Source organism: Brachypodium distachyon, chromosome 1 (assembly GCF_000005505.3).
Source record: "Brachypodium distachyon strain Bd21 chromosome 1, Brachypodium_distachyon_v3.0, whole genome shotgun sequence".
NCBI classification, from domain to species: domain Eukaryota; kingdom Viridiplantae; phylum Streptophyta; class Magnoliopsida; order Poales; family Poaceae; genus Brachypodium; species Brachypodium distachyon.
This window is the reverse complement of record NC_016131.3, coordinates 40,543,842-40,563,233: the sequence shown is the minus strand read 5'-3', so window position 1 is coordinate 40,563,233 and position 19,392 is coordinate 40,543,842. Positions and strand designations below refer to the sequence as shown.

At 47.6% G+C, this 19,392-nt stretch overlaps 1 protein-coding gene and 1 long non-coding RNA gene across 5 annotated transcripts; one reads left to right on the top strand and one right to left on the bottom strand.

The window, feature by feature from the left end:
• The first annotated feature begins 10,095 nt into the window (after positions 1–10,095).
• Positions 10,096–14,657, top strand: LOC100844634 (BURP domain-containing protein 11). Of its 3 annotated transcripts, XM_010229438.3 has the most exons (6): positions 10,096–10,188; positions 10,900–11,016; positions 11,179–11,299; positions 11,871–12,044; positions 12,765–13,211; positions 13,513–14,657. In XM_010229438.3, the coding sequence occupies exons 1-6, from the start codon at positions 10,096–10,098 to the stop codon at positions 14,313–14,315; spliced, it is 1,755 nt and encodes a 584-aa protein (XP_010227740.1). In that variant the 3' UTR covers positions 14,316–14,657. The 3 variants fall into 3 exon arrangements, with proteins under 3 accessions (XP_010227740.1, XP_014753047.1, XP_010227739.1); XM_014897561.2 differs by lacking the exon at positions 11,871–12,044; XM_010229437.3 differs by having other exon boundaries at positions 11,871–13,211.
• Positions 11,012–16,973, bottom strand: LOC112270198. 2 transcript variants are annotated; one of them, XR_002962586.1, is made up of 3 exons: positions 14,838–16,973; positions 13,466–14,386; positions 11,012–11,352 (listed from the first exon to the last, which is right to left on the bottom strand). It is a non-coding gene; the product is annotated as an uncharacterized LOC112270198 (long non-coding RNA). The 2 variants fall into 2 exon arrangements; XR_002962585.1 differs by lacking the exon at positions 11,012–11,352 and having other exon boundaries at positions 13,312–14,386; positions 14,838–16,972.
• Positions 16,974–19,392: the final 2,419 nt, after the last annotated feature.

Sequence of the window (19,392 nt, the reverse complement as noted above, 5' to 3'; positions counted from 1 at the left end):
GTGAAACGTGTGAGTCTCGGACCTCCATCTGTCCACTAAGTAGTTCAGCAGCAAGTGGTCAATTTGTAGCCGTGTAGAGTTGAAGTCTCGTCGCTCACCCTCTACCATTTCCGCACGAGTTGTCTCAACAAGTCGTGCGAAAGGTAAAATGCCAGCCCACTTCAAACTGCATAAATAAAATGGACATGCAAGAGATGAATAAATAAAATGGACATGGAAGGGATGAATAAATAAAATGTAAATGGAAGGGATGATTGAATAAAATGTACAAGCAAGGGATGAATAAATAAAATGGACATGCAAGGGATGAATAAATAAAATGGACATGCAAGGGATGATTGAATAAATACCGCTGAATCCAGGCAGGGTGTATCATCTAATTTTCCTTAGGAGTGCGCGTGACAAGGGGCTCGACACTCCCAGGATGCGCCACCAATCGAGCAGCCCGATGCTTACTCTCAATCTCCGGAGATAGCAATGATACTCTCTCCATTTTGTACCTGCAACATTTATAAACATAGTTAGACATACAAATTAAAGTTAAGCATAGTTAAACCGAGAGTACATATTAAAACATAGTTGAACAAAGCGTACAAATTAACACACAGTTCCACACAGAGTACAAATTAAAACATAGGGCACAAAGTAACACTTAGTTTCACAGAGTACAAATTAAAACTTAGTTCCACATAGAGTACAAATTAAAACATACAGCACAAATTAACACATAGTTTCACATAGAGTACAAATTAAAACATAGAGTACAAATTAACACATAGTTTCACATATGCATGATAAGCCAAGTTTCTTCCTCTCCCTCATCGTCCACGTCTTCCTCTTCCACGGGCAATAGCTCCACCATTACCGAAAGTTGGACAATAAGTGTCCCTGTGGCCAAAATTGTTGCATAGAAAACATTGTCGTGACGGTCCTCCGGCTTTAAATTCATCCATATCATTTCGGATGCGCCTGGACGGGCGTCTGCCTGTGCCTGTCCGCAGTAGCCCGGGGTCAGGGATGTACCGCCTTTCACCAGGGATTACCTTGTTGAAATTGCCCATTGCAAGAAACCCTAGCATCTCACCCGTCCATGTGCTAAGCACAGACTCTTTCAGGTAATAGGGAGACACAAATGAGATTGCGTCCATCCCTAGCTGCCCGCAAGTAGCAAGTACATGTGAGCAAGGAAGGTGAAGCAACTTTGGTTTGTTGCAGGTGCACTCACACGTAGGCCACACTGCATTTCCAATCTTCACCTCCTATGTCCTCAATTCATTTCCAACGCTGAACTTCTCAGTTGGCAAGCACACCTCAAACCTATGTTCTTGATTACCGATGGCGACGACAGTATGAGCCCTAGGTTTTTCCATCTTCTCATCCATGGACTTCATAATCTTTTCACAATACGGTGTATTTGGGTTGTTCATGATATGCATTTTAGCTCTTTGGCGTCTTTCTCTCAAGTACTTCAACGTGCCATGGAAAATACCCTCGACGATGGTTGTAAGTGGTAAAGCCCTATTTCCCCTCAGGACAAAGTTGTATGTTTCTGCCAGGTTAGTAGTCGTGACGCCGTACCTAGCGCCATGTGTGTCGTGCAGCAAAGACCACCGCTCCAGAGGCTCGTGCTCTATCCACTGCTGAAAGTTTTTAATCTGCCTCCCAACCCTTCTCCTAGTGCCGGGTGGGTCAAACCCTGGCAAGTCACAAAGCCCAACAGGTTCTTCCTCAGATGGTCCTGTTCCAACTGCTGTCTGTGCAGCCATTGCTGCTACATGTGCTGCTACCGCTGCGTTTCGTGCCGTTGTCCTCTCCCTAACATGTGTTTTCATGAACTCATCAAGATAACCACGTATCCTAGTGTACTTCCATTGTTGGTTCTGTTTGCAGAGTTTCTTGAATAGATTCATAAGTGACATGTTCCTGAACTGCGAGAAGAAGTTGGCCCCCAAATGCCGCATGCACCAACGACTCTGCATGTCCTGCCATAGAGTTTGTTCATCAGGCCCAGGGTTTGTCAGTGTCCTTATCGCACTGAGTATGCCTGCATGTCTGTCATGAAGGATGCACACATTCGGCTTATCATGCACAACTGCTCTCTTGAGCTGCCTGAAAACCATAACCAACTTTCAGTGTGCTCACCCTCCCCGAAAGCAAATGCGAGCGGAACGATTTGATTGTTGCCGTCTTGACCAATGGCGGTCAAGATCTGCCCCCTGTATTTGCCAGTGAGAAAAGTGCCATCTACGCATAACACCGGTCGACAATGATGGAAAACTTGGACGCATACACCGAAAGTGAAGAACAGTCGTTGCAGCACCCTCACAGTTGGATACTCTGGGTGCAGGAAGTGTTGGATGTCGACATAAGTGCCTGAATTACGGGCTTGCAGTGTATGGAGGAGGCGGACAACAGAGTCGTACGAGTCGAAAAATGAACCAAATCTTTCCTCAAGAGCCCTCTATTTAGCCCTCCAAGCCTTGCCATAGAAATGTTGTACTTAAACCTTACCCTGACCTTATGCATGATGGCCTTCACTTCCATTGCTTTGCTCTCCACTATCTCCGTGTAAAGCAACCGAGCAAGAAGCGTCGACGAGAGGTTACGATGGTCTTGAGAGATACTGGGAATGACACATGTGTGCAACACCAAGTCACTCACAACCCAATCTATGTCATACTTAGGAACATAGCCATGCACCCTCCTGGGACAATCTATTTGTTCGCACTCCATTGTAAGATATTTTTGTGAAGAGACTGTTGTTTTGAAAACCCTTTGCGTGGACATTGCCCAAACAATTATCGCATCCTGCAGATGTTTCTTGTCAGGAAATCTGGCACCCTTCGCAATGTTGTTCTGATGATATTGCCATGCAGAGTCGTGCCCATCGTTCACGGTCATAGCTGAAGAGAAGTGCTGATTCCATGATGCAGGAATCGGCACCTACTCTTCGTCCGACTGATGACTCATCGTCATAAGAACTACGACCATCTGTATCTTCATCTTCCATCTCGTTCTGCAAGTGACCATCTTCTTCGTCTGCATCTGCCTCGCCAGTGTACTCATCCTCTCCTACTGCCCCGGAGCTCTGGCCTGATTCATAACCACCACTTCCAGCATTCGACACAGAGTTTGCATTGGACAAGTCATAACTTGATTCACCCTCGCCTTCAGCTGGATTGGTCTCATGAGCGACAACCTGGATTAAGGCGACAGGTGTAGTTCCCCTTTTCTTGCAACTTTCTAACCAGCGCACCCACTTTGATGTCCGGTCTATCAGCCTCAAAACCCAGAAAATATTTGAATTTGACTTGGTCCACAATGCTTGCACACGGACGGTGTATGTTACAGGATTGACCGCTAAACATCCTACCAACCATTCCTGCAACTGACTAAACGTCCATGTTTGAGGGGCCGCTAGATCCAACTCCACATACTTAAACTGACTCAGATCAGCTCCGTGCTCGGTTGTTAAGACAGTACCGGAACCGCAGTAAAAAACAAACTTCACTACACCGAACATCTCTGATGCCTAAAAACATGTTTAGACGCGTCAAATACTAAGCAATACGTCATATAAAAAATATTATGACGCGTCAAATACTAAGCAGTACGGCATATAAAAAGTATTATGACGCGTCAAATACTAAGTAGTACGGCATATAAAAAATGTTTAGACGCGTCAAATACTAAGCAGTACGGCATATAAAAAATATTATGACACGTCAAATACTAAGCAGTACGACATATTAAAAATATTATGACGCGTCAAATACTAAGCAGTACGGCATATTAAAAATATTAATACGCGTCAAATACTAAGCAGTACGGCATATTAAAAATATTAATACGCGTCAAATACTAACCAGTACGACATATTAAAAATATTAATACGCGTCAAATACTAAACAGTACGGCATATTAAAAATATTAATACGCATCAAATACTAACCAGTACGGCATATTAAAAAAATTAATACGCGTCAAATACTAAACAGTACGGCATAAATAAAATCTAACCTAATCAAAACATATTACTACCGGCCATACTATTTGGACGGGTCAAATACTAAGCTGTACGACAGATTTAAAATATTAATAGGTGTCAAATACTAAACAGTACGGCATAAAAAAAATCTCGTCTATCAAAACATATTACTACCGGTCATAATATTTAGACGCATGAAATACTAAGCAGTATGACATTAACCGTTGTCAAAAATAATGAGCACCACCAAACGCTAAAACATACTTCTGGCATCACCACCATTGCTCCAATCAAAACATGTACATTGAAGCAGTACACACGTATCCTCATAAACATCATGTGTCTAAGCAGTACACACGTATCCTCATAAACATATACATTATAGGATAAATACGTGAGAGATTAGGATTTACCCTTGAAGCGTGTGAACCCAACCTCGAGCAACCTCACGGTCACCGGATGAGCACCACCACCTCCAAACTCCTCCAAACCACCACCATTGCTCCAACTTTGCACCACAAAATTAGCTCCACATGGCCAATGAAAACAGTAGATCGAGGTGTCTTTGGGTGCCAACTAGGTAGGGGATGCGATTTTGTGGGTTAAATGGGATCAAAATGCACTAATTTGGGCTAGAAAATGGGGGCATTTGAGGAGGAAATGAAGAACACAGAAGAGAAAGCTGGCTGGGAGAACGAGCAGAGGAGGAAGAAGCTGGCTGGGCTACTCGGGCACGCACGGGAGGGATGGGAAGGGAAAGTGAAAAAGGAAAAAGGGAAAAGATTCCGGCCATGAACCCACCAGGCCGCTTTCGGCCACAGCGAGGCCGACTGGCCAGTCGGCCTGAGCGAAGCCGACTGGGCTTCAGTCAGCCTGGGCCAGGCCGACTACCTCGTGGGGGCCCCGCGGGCTGAGCAGGCGGCCTGCAGTCGGCCTGGCTGAGGCCGACTGGGCCTAATCGGCATGGGCCAGGCCGACTGGGCCCATTCGGCCTCGCCCAGGCCGAGGCCGTATTATTTTTGATATTTTTGAAAATGATTAAAAAAATCGTATTATATACAAAAAATTAGCGCTGAACGCATGGGTCGCGACGGCAAAGATCCCGCAGGATCGGCTTCCCGGGCAGGACGAGCCCGGGAAGCTTTCCCCCGTAAAGCCAACCAACAGGCCTACGAGAAGACACCCACTGGCAAGACCATCATATTGGAGGTTGTGAGTTCTGATTCATCGGCAACGTCAAAGCGAAGAGGGGTACCTTCCTCCAATAGCAACCTGGGAAGCACCATCCAGGCACGGTCAAGGCATGCAGTCCCCGCAACGTTCCCGGCTTGAGTAGTGGAGCGCCTCTCGGCAACCTTCGCTCGGGTTCACAAGTGGCGGCAGCGGAATAGTGAAGATAGGACATTAAATGCTCCGACAGAGTCTAGAGCGGCGAGTCTAGTCTTACACAGTAAGGCTACGGCGGTTACCCTATAGATCATTTTATTCATCGTGAGAAGTAGTTTGGGCGCTGTATGAAGCACAGCGTGGTTCAACAGTGGAGGGTTTCTTGATCCTTCGACACGCGTTTAGCTAACGTGTCACATGAAAAACACTGGCGCATGTGGTATTCCCTTGAGTATAAAAGGAGGACTAATGCCACCGGTAAAAGGGTTCAGATTTCGACCAATTAAGTAGACTGCAAGAGAGACAAGTAGAAAAGCCCGGGAACCCCCCGGCAACGTGTAATCCCGCCACATCGAATACAAAGCCTGAAGAAGTACGTAGAGGTTTTACACCTCATGGTGGCCGAACCTGGGTAAAACCACCGTGTTACACTTCGTGTCTTTGGCCACGCCAACGATCGCCGGAGCGATCCCCTTCGGCCTCCACCGAACCAAAAAGGGGGTGCACGGCATCCCCGGTGCCGGAGTTTCGGGCTCCGACATCTGGCGCACCAGGTAGGGGGGCGCGCGGAGAGTTCTTCGTGACCGCCGGCGTCATCGTCTTCATCCGCTCGCTATGCCGCCCAAGAAGTCAGACGAGCCCAGGATTGACCCGCGTGACGTGCCCACCGCGCGCACTCAGTCGCACGACGTCACGCGGGCGTCGCGGGATCACAGGGACCACGGGTCTCCACAGCATCAGCCCCAGCAACCGCCGCAGCAGCGGCCGCTGCTACCACCGCCATGCCCTCGACCGTCATGGACAACCAACCGAGGGGATCTGCAGCCCCCAGCGCCAGGGCCATCCGCACGAACGACGCCGTCGTCCGTCGTGTCAACCCGCGAGGCCACTCGCAGGTGGATAGGGAGCAGCACCATTTGCTCCACAACCTTTCTGCGTCGCACGCGACGCCCTCCGGATCTCTACCCTCTCGACGGGGGGCCAAGGAGATCAGGCGGACGACAATGGGTTGGGACACCCACCGCCTCCTGCCCATACGCGAGCAGAGGCCATCGTGGCCGCGCGTGTCTTGGTGCGCTATGAGCCGCCACAAGGCACGCCGGCGCAGGATGCATGGAGCGCCGAGCGGGAACGAGCCGCGGGCTCGGTTCGGGGCGAGGCCAGGACCCGGGGCATGGGGATCCGACCCGCGCCTTCGGCCCGCGCACCCCGCCCACCGTGGAGCAGATCAACGTTGATCCTGGTAACTACTCGGTTGATTCGTCACCGACCGTCACGCCGATCGACGCCCGGGGCGTCCTGAACGCCTGACGAGGAGAAGACCTGCGTCAGCGACTGCAACGCCGGCGCCAGCGCGAGTTTGAGCAAAATCAGGCCGAGGAGCAAGGAGACGCTCCGCTCGGTGTTGACGATGGCTGCGACGCGTTTACCCGCAAGCTGCGCCGGGTGACATAGCCCCGCAAGTTCCAGGCGCCTGCGCTTGATACCTATGACGGGACCGTGAATCCCAAGGACTTCCTCCTGACCTGCACGTTCTGCATGCATGCCATTGGTGGTTCCCGATGGTCCTGAAGGGATCTGCGAGGACCTGGTTGCTGAACTTGCCCGCCGAGTCCATCACTTCGTGGGCGGAGTTGCGCGAGCAGTTCGTGAACGCGTTCCAGGGCGGATACAAATGCCCGGGAACCATGGCTGAGCTGCACAAACGTTGTGCAAAAGCCGGGTGAGACGTTGCGGGACTTCACCAACCGATTCTCCAACATCTCCTACTCCATCCCCGAGGCAGAAGCGGCTGCCATCATCAACACCTACGCCATCAACGTCCGTGATCCAAAGATGCGCGAGAAGTTGAACACGCATCGGATTCGGACTACTAGGGATCTGTACGCCCTCGCGCACAACTGCGCGATGGCCGAGGAAGGGCGCCTGAACCTGAGGGCTTCCAGAAGAAGGGCTCTTGGAAGCGCGGCGGGATGCAAGTGCTTACCGCGGAGCCGGGGGCTCCACCAAGGCCTACGAAGAAGGCCGCGTCGGCCGACGCATCGGGTAGCAAGCCGGCAACAGCCCCTCGATGCCCCATTCACGCCAACGCCATGCAAGACGCGTAGGATTGTCGGATCCTACAAAACATCAAGGAGAAGCGCGAGCAACGCCACGAGGAGCGTCGAGCTGCCGGGGTCTGCTTCAACTGCGGCAACATCGGGCATCTCTCCCGCGAGTGCCCGAACAACCCCTGCAACGAGCAGGCTGTGGCGGCGCCGCTAGCGGCGACAAAGGGGAGTCCTCGGGAGGTTGCGGTCGAGGCTGTGGTGGCAAGGATCGGCCTCCCTGGGGACGCGACAAGGCTCGTGTTGGCGATCAGCACGATGACGACTACAGTGACAACGTCGACGAGCCCGGCTTCCAAGAGCCTTGCGACGTCGCCTGCATCCATGGGGGAGCTTATGCTCTCACATCTCACGCTGCGGTGAAGCGGCTCGCCCGTGAGGTGTGCGCCCTCCACCCCAGCGTGGACGCGCAACAGCCATTGAGGTGGTCACATGTGCCGATCACCTTCAACTCCGACGATCACCCCATTTGCCATCTGGTGTCAGGGGTCCTGCCCCTCGTGGTCTCACCAATCATCAACAATGTGACGGTGACCAAGGTCCTGGTGGACAACGGAACAAGCCTGAACCTCCTGTCCGCCAAGCTGGTGGAGAAGCTTCAGCTGCCGCTAGAGCAGATGAAGCTCACCGACCCGTTCCGGGGATCAACCTCGGAGTGGCGCAGCCCATGGGGCGAATCACGCTGCCAGTGACTTTCGGGTCCCGAGAAGCGTTCCGGATTGAGCATATCGTCTTTGACGTAGCTCACACCCCGTTACCGTACAACGGGATCATTGATCGGCCTGCAATGATCAAGTTCATGGCGGCGACTCATTGCGCCTACGGCATGATGTAGATGCCGTCAACGTATGGCGTACTCTCCATCAAGTGCGACCTGAAGGACGTAGCTTGGTGCGTGGGCGAGGTCATCAAGACCTCCGCTGTGGCCGACCCGGGCGACGTTGACGTTGCCGGGAGCGAGGACTCGCTGGCGGGCGAACAGCCCGCACAGAAGAAGGCGTGAGCTGCCCCCGGGCAGGTTGCCGGGGGCAGCACCAGCTCTGGCCCGCACTTGAGCAAGAGCAAGAAGCTGAAGGAGGAGAGCACCAAGGTCAAGAAGGTGTCCCTGCAAGCCGACAACGAGCCACGCACCGTCCCCATTGGTGCGAGCCTCAATGATAAATAGGAAAGTGCCCTCATCACCTTCCTCCGGGAAAACTCCGACGTGTTCGCCTGGGAACCGTCGGACCTTCCCGAGGTCCCTAGGGAGGTGATTGAGCATCGGTTGGCGGTGCGCCCGCAGGCCCGCCCCGTCAAGCAGAAGGTACGCCGGCAAACACAAGAACGGAATGACTTCATCAGGCAAGAAGTGGAGAAACTCAAGAATGCTGGGGCAATCAAGGAAGTGTTGTATCCCACGTGGTTAGCTAACCCTGTTGTAGTTCCTAAGGGTGAAAATAAGTTGCGCATGTGTGCAGATTTCACTGATCTTAATCTTGCATGCCCTAAGGACTCATTCCCTGTACCTCGCATTGATCAAATTGTAGACTCCACAACAGATTGTGACTTGTTGTGCTTGTTGGAGGCTTTCTCCGACTACCATCAGATTAAGATGGCGGTCGCGAGGACGAGGAAAAGGCAACGTTCATCACCCTGACAGGCTGCTACTGTTATACATGCATGCCTTTCGGGTTGAAGAACGCGAGCTCGACGTTTTAGCGTGCCATACGCGAGTGTCTGGGACCCTATCTAGGCCGCAACATAGAGGCCTACATGGATGACATCGTCATCAAGTCTAGGTGCGGCGATTCGCTCATCGACGACCCGCAGGAGACGTTCGACAACCTCCGCAGGATCAAGCTCAAGCTCAACCCCGAGAAATGCACGTTCGGCGTGTACTCCGGGCACTTGCTGAGCTTCTTGGAGGTACCCCGTAACTTTGTATACTTTTCAGTTGCACAGTGATTGCAACTATAGTTGTTCCAATTGCATGGTGGTTTTAACTGGCTATAATTTTCCTAATATCATTGTTGTTATTTTTTTTTGCTCGCCGTGACTGCTGCTAAGATTAGGCAGTGATGCAGCATAGGAGAATGAGTGTAGAGCTTCCTACAGAGCAAGGATATTTTTTCCATGTGTTTTCTTAAGAGTTTCTAAAATTCCAGCTCATATCCAAGCAACATAAATTACAACCAAATTATTTTGTCACACAAATAAAACCTAATCCTGTTCAGCCCAACTAGCGGACACTAAACAAAGCCAACAAATCCAATTTTTTTGACAGCATTGACCCAATTTAGTGGGATTTCCTTTTTTGACCCTATTTGAGCTTTTAACTTGAATCACTTATGTTCCGACAAGTGGATCGTGCCATCTAGTTCCACCCAATCGCCGTCAATGCTACCTAACCTGAGGCGGTTGTTGATCGCCAACGGGCCTCGGTCCTGGGTCGTCTCATGGCCTTGCAAAAGCCAACCTAATCCATCCAATTCTCGATCCGATCCATCAAAAGCCTGCAAGTCTAGGAGGAATATTAATGGTTTTGATTGCATCTGACTCCGATTCCTCCTCCTCTCCTAATCCAACTCTGCATCCGTCGTCGTCATCTTCTTCTTCCTCTGTCTCTCCTGATCCATGAAGCTCCTGCAAATGGCGGTGCCCGTTGGGACGGAGCTTCGTCGCGAGGCTCTACTTCTCCGCCTACAACTGGGTCGTCTTCTTCAGATGGTGTGCCCCCAATCCATCCATTCATGCCTTGGATTGGATTTCTCTTGCTTCCTTCTCTTGGTTTTGGCTGGAAGATTAATTCTTGGTTTCTTTGCAACACGCAGGTGTTGTACTACCCAGTCTTAGCTGTAAAAGCTTAAATGCAATTTCCGTTTTTCACTTTTGAGTAAATTCCAATTAGTAAAAATAATGTTAAATGGGGTCATCTGTTGTAATTATTTGCTAAATGAGGTAAAAAAAAATGGAAAGCTCACTGAATGGAGGCAAAGCTGTCAAAAACTAGAACTTGAGGGTAAAAATGGAATTCACTACCATAGAACCTGTCACAACCTCTTTTTTACTTTGGTGTCTGTTGGGAATGGCAAGTTGTTAGTTGATTGAAAGTTATTTCAGAGCCTATATTTGGATGAAAACCTTCTCAGCCCTCTTAATTGTACTTGCACAAATCAGAATGGATAGATCATATAGTTCTTAGTGTTGTCTTAGAAATAATTATTCCTCAACTAGCAAAACCGTTGTCTATATACCTGTGTACGCCTGTGATGTCTGTTATCAGATCTTACCGAATGTGATCACCCAGTTAATTATTACAGGTTAAACAATGAAGAGCAAGTTCCTCGTGGTGTATTGTTTATTAGAGAGAAACCGTGGCAGATACTGCATCAACGTCATACCAGACCCATGCATTCTGTTTTGTGCTATGTTTTGCAGGTGGCCTGTACGATTACACGTACCGTCGTACCATCTCCATCTGGGTGTATAAATAGGCGGTTTCACATGCAAATGCATAACATGGATGTCCTTGTGCCACTCATCTCACTCCTTCTGGTAAGTGCCTTGCATTAGTTTATTCTTGCCCAAGTTGGACATGATCGACCCGAGTACGTACATTCCGTGAATTGCACTAATAATCGTGCAAATGAGTCTAGAGCATGGAGTTTATTTTAACCCACGTTCCACTGAATGCACTAATTTCAATGGTGATTGCAGGTTGTTGGAGCCGGAGGAAGCAGAGCTAAGAAATCCGAGAATGCAGTGGGGTATTGGCAAAGCGTGCTTCCCGATACTCCCATACCCCAAGCCATACTCGACCAGCTAATACCTCTTGCAGGTTAAGATCTCACTCCCTCCCGTCCTCTCTTTGAACAAAATGCCTCTCTTCCACTGTTCCACAAGGCAGGGTGGAAAAAAACAGAAGCTCAGTTGAAGACTCAAAGTAGACTTTTTTTCCCAGAAGTTAATAACGTTAGAGCAAGGGTACTCCCTACTTTCCGAAAAACAATATATGTCTAGAGAAGTAAGTTTTTTTCAAAAAGAGGAATAATCCCGGTCCCTGCATTAAACGATGCACACAATCAATAAGTAAACATAGTGTCTAAAATTACCTAGCAAGCCCTTTTGTACCCATGGAAATCAAATGATTTCTTCCGTCTACTTTTCTTGCGTGCTGCAAGCTTAAAATGGTTTGCTTCGTTTCTGATGATGACTAATGTATGTGCACAAAAATCTCAATATAACGCATTTTGTGTGATTTGAGCATATTAATTATGCACAAAAAAACTATCTGTTGGTTGCCCCATGCATGCTTTGACTGCCTTGAGAAGTTCATTTTATGCAACCTGTCTTCACCACTAACCTACTGATAAGTATTATCTACATTTTGTTCGCCATATGTGCATTAGTGCGTGGCTCCCGAGACAGCACGGCTATTGGTTCTGGTAACCTTAAGTTTTTCAATGAAGTGCGGAAAATTGGACATGATTATGAGGGGGTCAAGTCAGAAGCTGGCCATGTTCATGTTGCATCTCCAGTTGAAGAGGGCTTAAAGGAGGTATCTGTGTCATATGGATCCCAAGGTAAAGTAGATCTAAAGAAGGGGATAATAGTGCCTAAGCAGAAATTCCCTAATAATTTGAAAAAACTATCAATGACACATCGGTCACAATATAGAGGGGAATTAGAAAAAATCGTTGCAGCACTTAGACAAAAAGTGGAGGAAAATTTAAAGGAAGTGTCGGTATCATATGGATCAAAAGATGCCGAGGATCTGAAGGAAGTCTCAGTGTCATATGGGTTAAAAGGTGAAAAGAGTTTAAAGAAAGTTTCATTAAACCCAAAGAAGATCATTGCAGCACATAAACCACACATAGGAGAAAATCTAAAGGAAGTGTCTGTGTCACATGGATCAAAAGATGCAAAGGTTCTAAAGGAAATCTCGGTGTCATATGGGTTAGAAGGTGAAAATGATTTGAAAGAAGTTTCAGTGTCTTATGGTGTAGAAGGTGAAAAGAATTTAAAAGAAGTCTCAGTGTCTTACGGAGTTGAAGGTAAAAAGGATTTAAAAGAAGTCTCTGTGTCTTATGGGGTAGAAGGTGAAAAGGATTTAAAAGAAGTCTCAGTGTCAAATGGGGTCAAAGGCGAGGGTATTCTAAAGGAAATCTCTGTGTCATACGGAGTAGAAGGTGGGCCGTATTTATATAGGGCAGAACAAGAAAAGAGTCTAACTAAAATATCTGTGCCATATGGAATAGAACAAGAAGGAAAGCTAAAGGAAGTCTCTGTGTCATATGTGTTAGATGAAGGCAAAGATGAACATTTATTGAAGCAAGATGAAGAGGATCCAAATAAAGTTACAATGTCATATGGGGCAGAACATGATGAAGATGATCCAAATAAAGCAACAATGTCATATGGGGCAGAAAATGATGAAGATGATCCAAATAAAGCTACAATGTCATATGGGGCAGAGCAAGAAGAAGATCCAACAATGTCATATGGGGCAGAGCAAGAAGAAGATCCAACAATGTCATATGGGGCAGAGCAAGAAGAAGATCCAACAATGTCATATGAGGCAGAACATGATGAAGTGGATCCAAATAAAGCTACCATGTCATATGGGACCGAACATAAAGAGGATCGGAAGAAAGTTTTCATGAGATATGGAACACATATAGAGGGTAAAAATAAGCGCTCCATCTTTGGCAACCTACTCCACAAACTAGATGGAAGTACATCAAGCAAAGGTAAGCATTTTTTATAATTCCCATGTCAATTTAATTTACTGGTTTTCATAGTGCGGTTAACATCTCTAGCTAGTTAATAAAATTAGATGACCAACCTGTATAACCAAGATGCCATAATATTGTACTATATAACTAAGAAAGGCACATAGTCTCGTGGAGATACAAGATAACAAAAGTGTGCAAAAGAAAAATGCTATTTAAGTTATTTAAATATCCAATGAAGATACTGCAGATACATATTAATCAATGCTTACCAGTTACTCCGTCCATGCGTTTAGATCAACATTACGTGCTGTTGCAGTAACAGGAGGGGAAAGCCACCATCACCACCATCAGGTCGACGCCCACACGCACAGGAACAGAAGGCAGCAGCAGGCAGACGTGTTTTTCTTCCACAACATGCTGCGGCCGGGTTCCATGATCACGCCGACCATCCCACCGACAACCTCTCTGCCGATGTTCCTTCCCCGCCACGTTGCGAGCTCCATCCCGTTCTCCACTTCACGCCTCGCCGACATCATTGCGATGTTCGCCCCGGCGTCACTCGCGATGAGAAGGGAGATCCGGTGGACACTGGACACATGCGAACACCCACGAACGCTCCCGGGCCAGGCCGCACGCTGCGCCACCTCCCTTGAGTCCCTCGCGGACGTCCCGGCGTCGCTTCTCGGGACCCAGGACATCCGCGCGTTCTCAGCTGCCAATCTGCCAGTCGAAGCCCCAGGCACGTCAGCGCTGCGCAGCAGGTACAACGTCACCGCCTTGCGGAAAGTCTCCGGCGAGTCAGAGGAGATCGTGACATGCCATGACCTGACGTACCCGTACGCCGTGTACTACTGCCACACAGCCAACCCGACGGCGGCCTACATGGTGACGCTGCAGCTGGAGCCCAGCGAGGAGGGTGGAGCCGCCTCGCAGCCGGCAGAGATGGAAGCTCTCGCCGTGTGCCACCTCGACACGTCGCAGTGGAGCCCGAAGAACCCGTTCTTCGAGCTGCACAGCGTCAAGCCAGGGGATGTGGCTGTGTGCCACTTCCTCACCAAGCTCAGCATCATTTGGGTCCGGGCCGCCGACCAGGGATCAGGCACACGTGCATCCATGTAGAAGGAAAGTTGAAACGCACGTGACGCGCGTGCGTGTTTTGGTGCAAACTCTCGGTACGGGTACTGTGTGACCTGTCGCAATTGTTGTACCTGTATTATATTATTGTGCTTTACATCATGTATACTACGTGCAGTAATGTAATGGAGTGTCCAACTGTGTCGCAACCAGTAGTGCGTGCAGTGAAAGTTGGTATGGCAAGTAGTGTCATGTACCTACAATGTGAGTCCAGATGGTACTTGCTAGTGGAGGACCATTATGTACTATGTGTGTGCGAGGCACAAAATGATATATTGTACTGAAGTTATTATATAACTAGATGATGCCCGGACTTGGAGTACGTAATTTGGGGACGATCGATAAAAATTTGGTCAATATAATGATGAAATAAAAGGCTACAATTCTACAAAACAATATTTAATTAAAATAAAACCTGATGAGCAACAATTAGAGAAAAATGGTATAAGAACTGTTTTATTTAGAATAGGAAACATAATCTGAGCTCTTGAATAGTGTTAGACATACCTGTATATATGCCATATAATAAGTCGTGTGACTAAACTGCAATTTTCATCTAGATAATAGAGAGTAGATCACTTATATAGTTCAGAAATTAACGCCACCAAACAAAGCATGTGTTTTGCTTCAAAAGTTTCAACAGCTCTTGGTGTCACCTGCAAAATTTTATTATAACTATTTCTGGGAGATGATTGAAACCATAGAGAAGAAAGACAGCTTACTACGTTATATTTTAGCAAAGTAGTGAATGAAACCAATTGGCAATGCAAGGTGATTCCGAAACAACAAGCAAATTCATCTTTGTCCATATGAATTATGTAACCGAAATGATCTGCTAGCTCTTCAGATCTACTACAAATGTGATAAACAACAACTGCAACAAGAGTGGTAAATAACACATGAGAACAGTATGCTACAGTATGACACGTCTTTCATAAAAATAATCTGACCTTATGAAAGCTTTCATGTCCTGCAGATATAAACCAATTAGCAACTGCGGGAAGGTAGCGGGTAAAACACAGAAGAACACCTTGTTGTGCACCTCGAGCATATATTATTTGAGTATAAAATAGTATATATCTAAGAAGAGTAGGTCATTAGGTCATAACTCATGAGATAATAGCACATATCCAAGATGAAAAGATGGAGTAAAATAAGAAAGTCAATACTTGGCAGTGCAACAACGTTCAGATTGGTTGATAGACAATACCTGGCGGTTTCTCACTTTTATGTTACCTGCGACAACAAGCGCACTGATGGAACAAAGCAGTACACGATATATATGATCGTATCATTCCAATTAAGTTTTCTACTTGCAGTAAAAAAAAATTCTACTTCACTGTATGTACTATGAAGAAAAACTAAAAATTGAATTGTTCTTGGTTCACAACCAACATGAACAGGGAGCAAAATAGCTTCAGAGTTGCCTCTTACCTTCGTATGCACCGGAACAATCTCATATCTGATTTTTGTATTTTGTTACCATTATCTACCATAATGACCCGCGACAACAAACGAACTGATGGAACAAAGCAATACACGATATATATGATTGTATCATTTGAATTACAATTTGTACTTCACTGTATCATGAAGAAAAACTAAATGTTGAATTGTTCTTAGTTCACACCCAACATGAACAGGGAGCAAAAGAGTTTCAGAGCTGCCTTCTTACCCACCGGAACAATCTCATGTCTGATTTTTGTATTTTGCCACCATTATCTACCAAAATGACCTGAAACAAAAACTGACTAACACCTTTGCCAATACTCCCTCCTTTTTACAAAAAATGACGCCCACGCTTTCCAAGGTCGAACTTTGACCAACGATTAGACCAATTGCATGTAGATTATATGTTACAAATTTAATATCGTTGGAAAGGTTTTTAAAATAGGAATCCAATGATATAATTTTTGTAACAGATAAATCTCAAATCATTAGTCTAATAGTTAGTCTAATTGTTGGTCAAAGCAAAATTTTGAAATGCGTGCGTGCCATTCTTTGTGAAATGGAGGGAGTATAAAATAACCAAAGAATAGAAAACACAGGAAATCTTGAACTCACTGTACCTACTTGCAGAGGGAAACCTAGTTCAACATGTCTTCTTCAAAGCAAATCTTTGGGGCAAATCATCAAACACCATCTGTGCAGGAGATGGAGAACCTGGAGCAAATAATCAAAAAATCTTCTGTGGAGAAAGGGAGAGAGTCAAACCTGGGAAACGTCTTGGGTGGAAGTGGTCGGCAGAGGAGTGCAAGAGGTGAACAACTATTGTAGGCAGGGCCAAGGCGGAGCGTGGTTGGTCGACCAATAGCTACACTACCCCCACGGGCGAATCGCGGCCGCGCCCTGTGGACCACTCCGCCACACCCTCCTGTGTCTCGCGTTGATCAGGCCCGCGCGCCACCATGCCTCGCCGCTGCACTCCACCGCCCCCACCCGCGCGAATCGACGGCGCATCCTGTGGACCTTGCCGGCGCACCTTCCTGCGTCCCCATTGAGCAGGCCATCGGCGATGGTGGAGAGGAGATGAGGAGAGCTCGGTGAGGAAGAAGATGAAGCGCAGGGGACGGCGGCAGGCGAAGCAACGCACAGACTAGATCGGGTTTTTCCCCTTTGCTGTTGCGTTTTCTCCATCGTATGGGCTGCGAACTTGGCCCAGGGCAAAGCCCATTCATACACGTGGACATCAACATTATCGGGACGCCTGCGCCAAAAATCTGACCAAGCCCGTCCCCTGAAACCAAAAAGAAGCCGGTGTGGCCCATCAATTCATCCAGCGGCGCTCCCTACTCAGAGGAGGACTAACGGGGACGTCGGATGAAGCTGAAAAGCAGCAGGGTCACCCTTGTCGGCAAGACAAACGAAATTTAGGGGCGACGTATTGGGGGTGTGGCGAATTGTTTGCGCCGGCGCCTCCCATGTGGCGATACACCGAACGCCATATGAGGGGCAGAAGTGGATTCTTTTACATAAACAAAATAAAGATCGGGAGGAGAGACTGGCGATGGCTGATTCATTAGTTTGCGCCATTTTTCGGTCTGGCTGGCGCCATTCATTGATAGAGTGTTCCATGTCAAGATGTGTTTGGGCTCTCGCGGATGAGCAGTTGGGCGAGCATGTGGGCGCTTCTCTGAGCCCTAATGCCAAAGAATGGGTTTTTCATCTCATGGAAACTGTGACACATGCTAAGTTTGTTGAGATCCTGCTGACGCTCTAGGCGAGATATGGTCTGCATGCCAGAAGGTGATCCACGACGAAACTTATCAGAACCCTGTGACTATACGTGGCCATCGGGCGTCCCGGCCCCAAATGGCCGCTCGTGGCCCAAGCGCGGCACCAAAGCCCAATCTGGCCGGCCCGACACGGAAGCCGACGGGCCTGGAAAAAAGCGCCCTTCAGACGATCGGCCCAAGCAGGCATGCGGCCTTTTTTATCACGTGGCAGCCTGAAATTGGGTCAAAAATCCTGTGCGGTGTAACTTGGCACAACAACTAACGTGGTCTAGTGATCAGGAGGTTGACAGTATTGGGCCTACCAATATTTATTTAAGGGTTGAGATGGAGTGTATTATATCTAAAAAAAGAAAAATAAAATTGCTAATCGGGCCGCCCGGCCGGTCTCGGCACAAACGGGCCAAGCCCGATGGGGCTTTCGGGCTTTTTTGAAAAGGTCGGCTCGATGGACGCCTATACCTGTGACGATTCATGGCTTCATTACCAAACTGAGATAGTGATGGCCTCTGTATGGGGTCCTCGGCACGGGTGCTTGAGGCAATTACTGATCTGCCAAAGTTGGAGGCGCTGGTGTGCTGCTAGGCCTTGTCTCTTGCCTAGGATCTTCAAGCCAGCAAGCTCTACATTGCTTCTGAGTTGCTGAAGTAATTAAAGGCATTCTCGGCGGGAATCGGTGTGCTTACAGTGCAATCCTTCTAGAGATCACCGTTCGGAGACGGGAGTTCGATGAAGTAATCTTTGCTCATTAAGGGCGGGCTTCTAACATAGATGCTCATACCTTAGTCAAGAGTTCTCTTTCACACGGTAGACATTTGTGGCTGATTAAGCGTTGGGATGATGCAATTGTACCTGTGTCTATTAAGTAACGAAGCCGTGTGTTTCCCTGGGAAAAAAAGATCGGGAGAAGAAGAAGACTAAACGAGATTAGACGTCTTTGAAGAAAGCTTTCATGTTCGACGGTTCCTCTCGTCTTTGACAACATATCTAGCGTTGAGAGATGGGGAACCACGGATTAACGTCTCTCATCTAGCTTGTTTTTTCTTATTAGGGTTGTGGGTTCTTTACGGTGGCATCTTGACGTGGAGATGACGTAGCCTCAAAGATTGTTGCATTCTCGTTCTGGTGTAGGCGGCACAACCTACTCAATGAAGTCAGTGGTTATCGTGGCTCATCTTTTGGTGTTTTTGGTCTTTTTCCTTTTCGATTCATCGACGAAGCAGCGGTTCCACCGCTTGCTTTACAAGGGGTGTGTCCCCAGCCATGCTGCGTTCAACGATCTTAAGTTTCCATTGTCTGAGGTGGATGACTGATGAGGCTTCTCAAAACCTATAAGAGTAGTCCAGCTTGTGCAAGAATGTTGTTCTGCAATTTCGTCACCGAATACAGAGCAATATCAAGATGGGAAGTATGGACCTAGCAGTGTTTATTTCGAAGAACCGTGATGAATTTTTTAGTTTTATCAAGGATCTTTGTTACTTTTGTTCTTCTCAATTATATCAATGTGGTGTACTTTCTTTTGGGAAATAAGCCAGATCGTTATACTACAAAAAACTAAGGGGACCTCCTGTGAGAGAGCGAGAAGCTGCATTTCCTAGATAACCAGTCCTTGAGCCATGTTGTAATCGACGGTGTGAGTAAGCACATCGGAATGTCTTGCACACCGCCTCCCATAGGACCCGTTGTTATTGTCGAAGTAGGCGATGCTTGATTCGTCATCGTCGTCGATGCCTCATACAACTTTTCTGGACCTCGTCCAAATGCATAGCTTGACCTTTCATAGTTGTTGTTGCTTCCCATGATACATAGTTAAGATTAGTTAAACAATT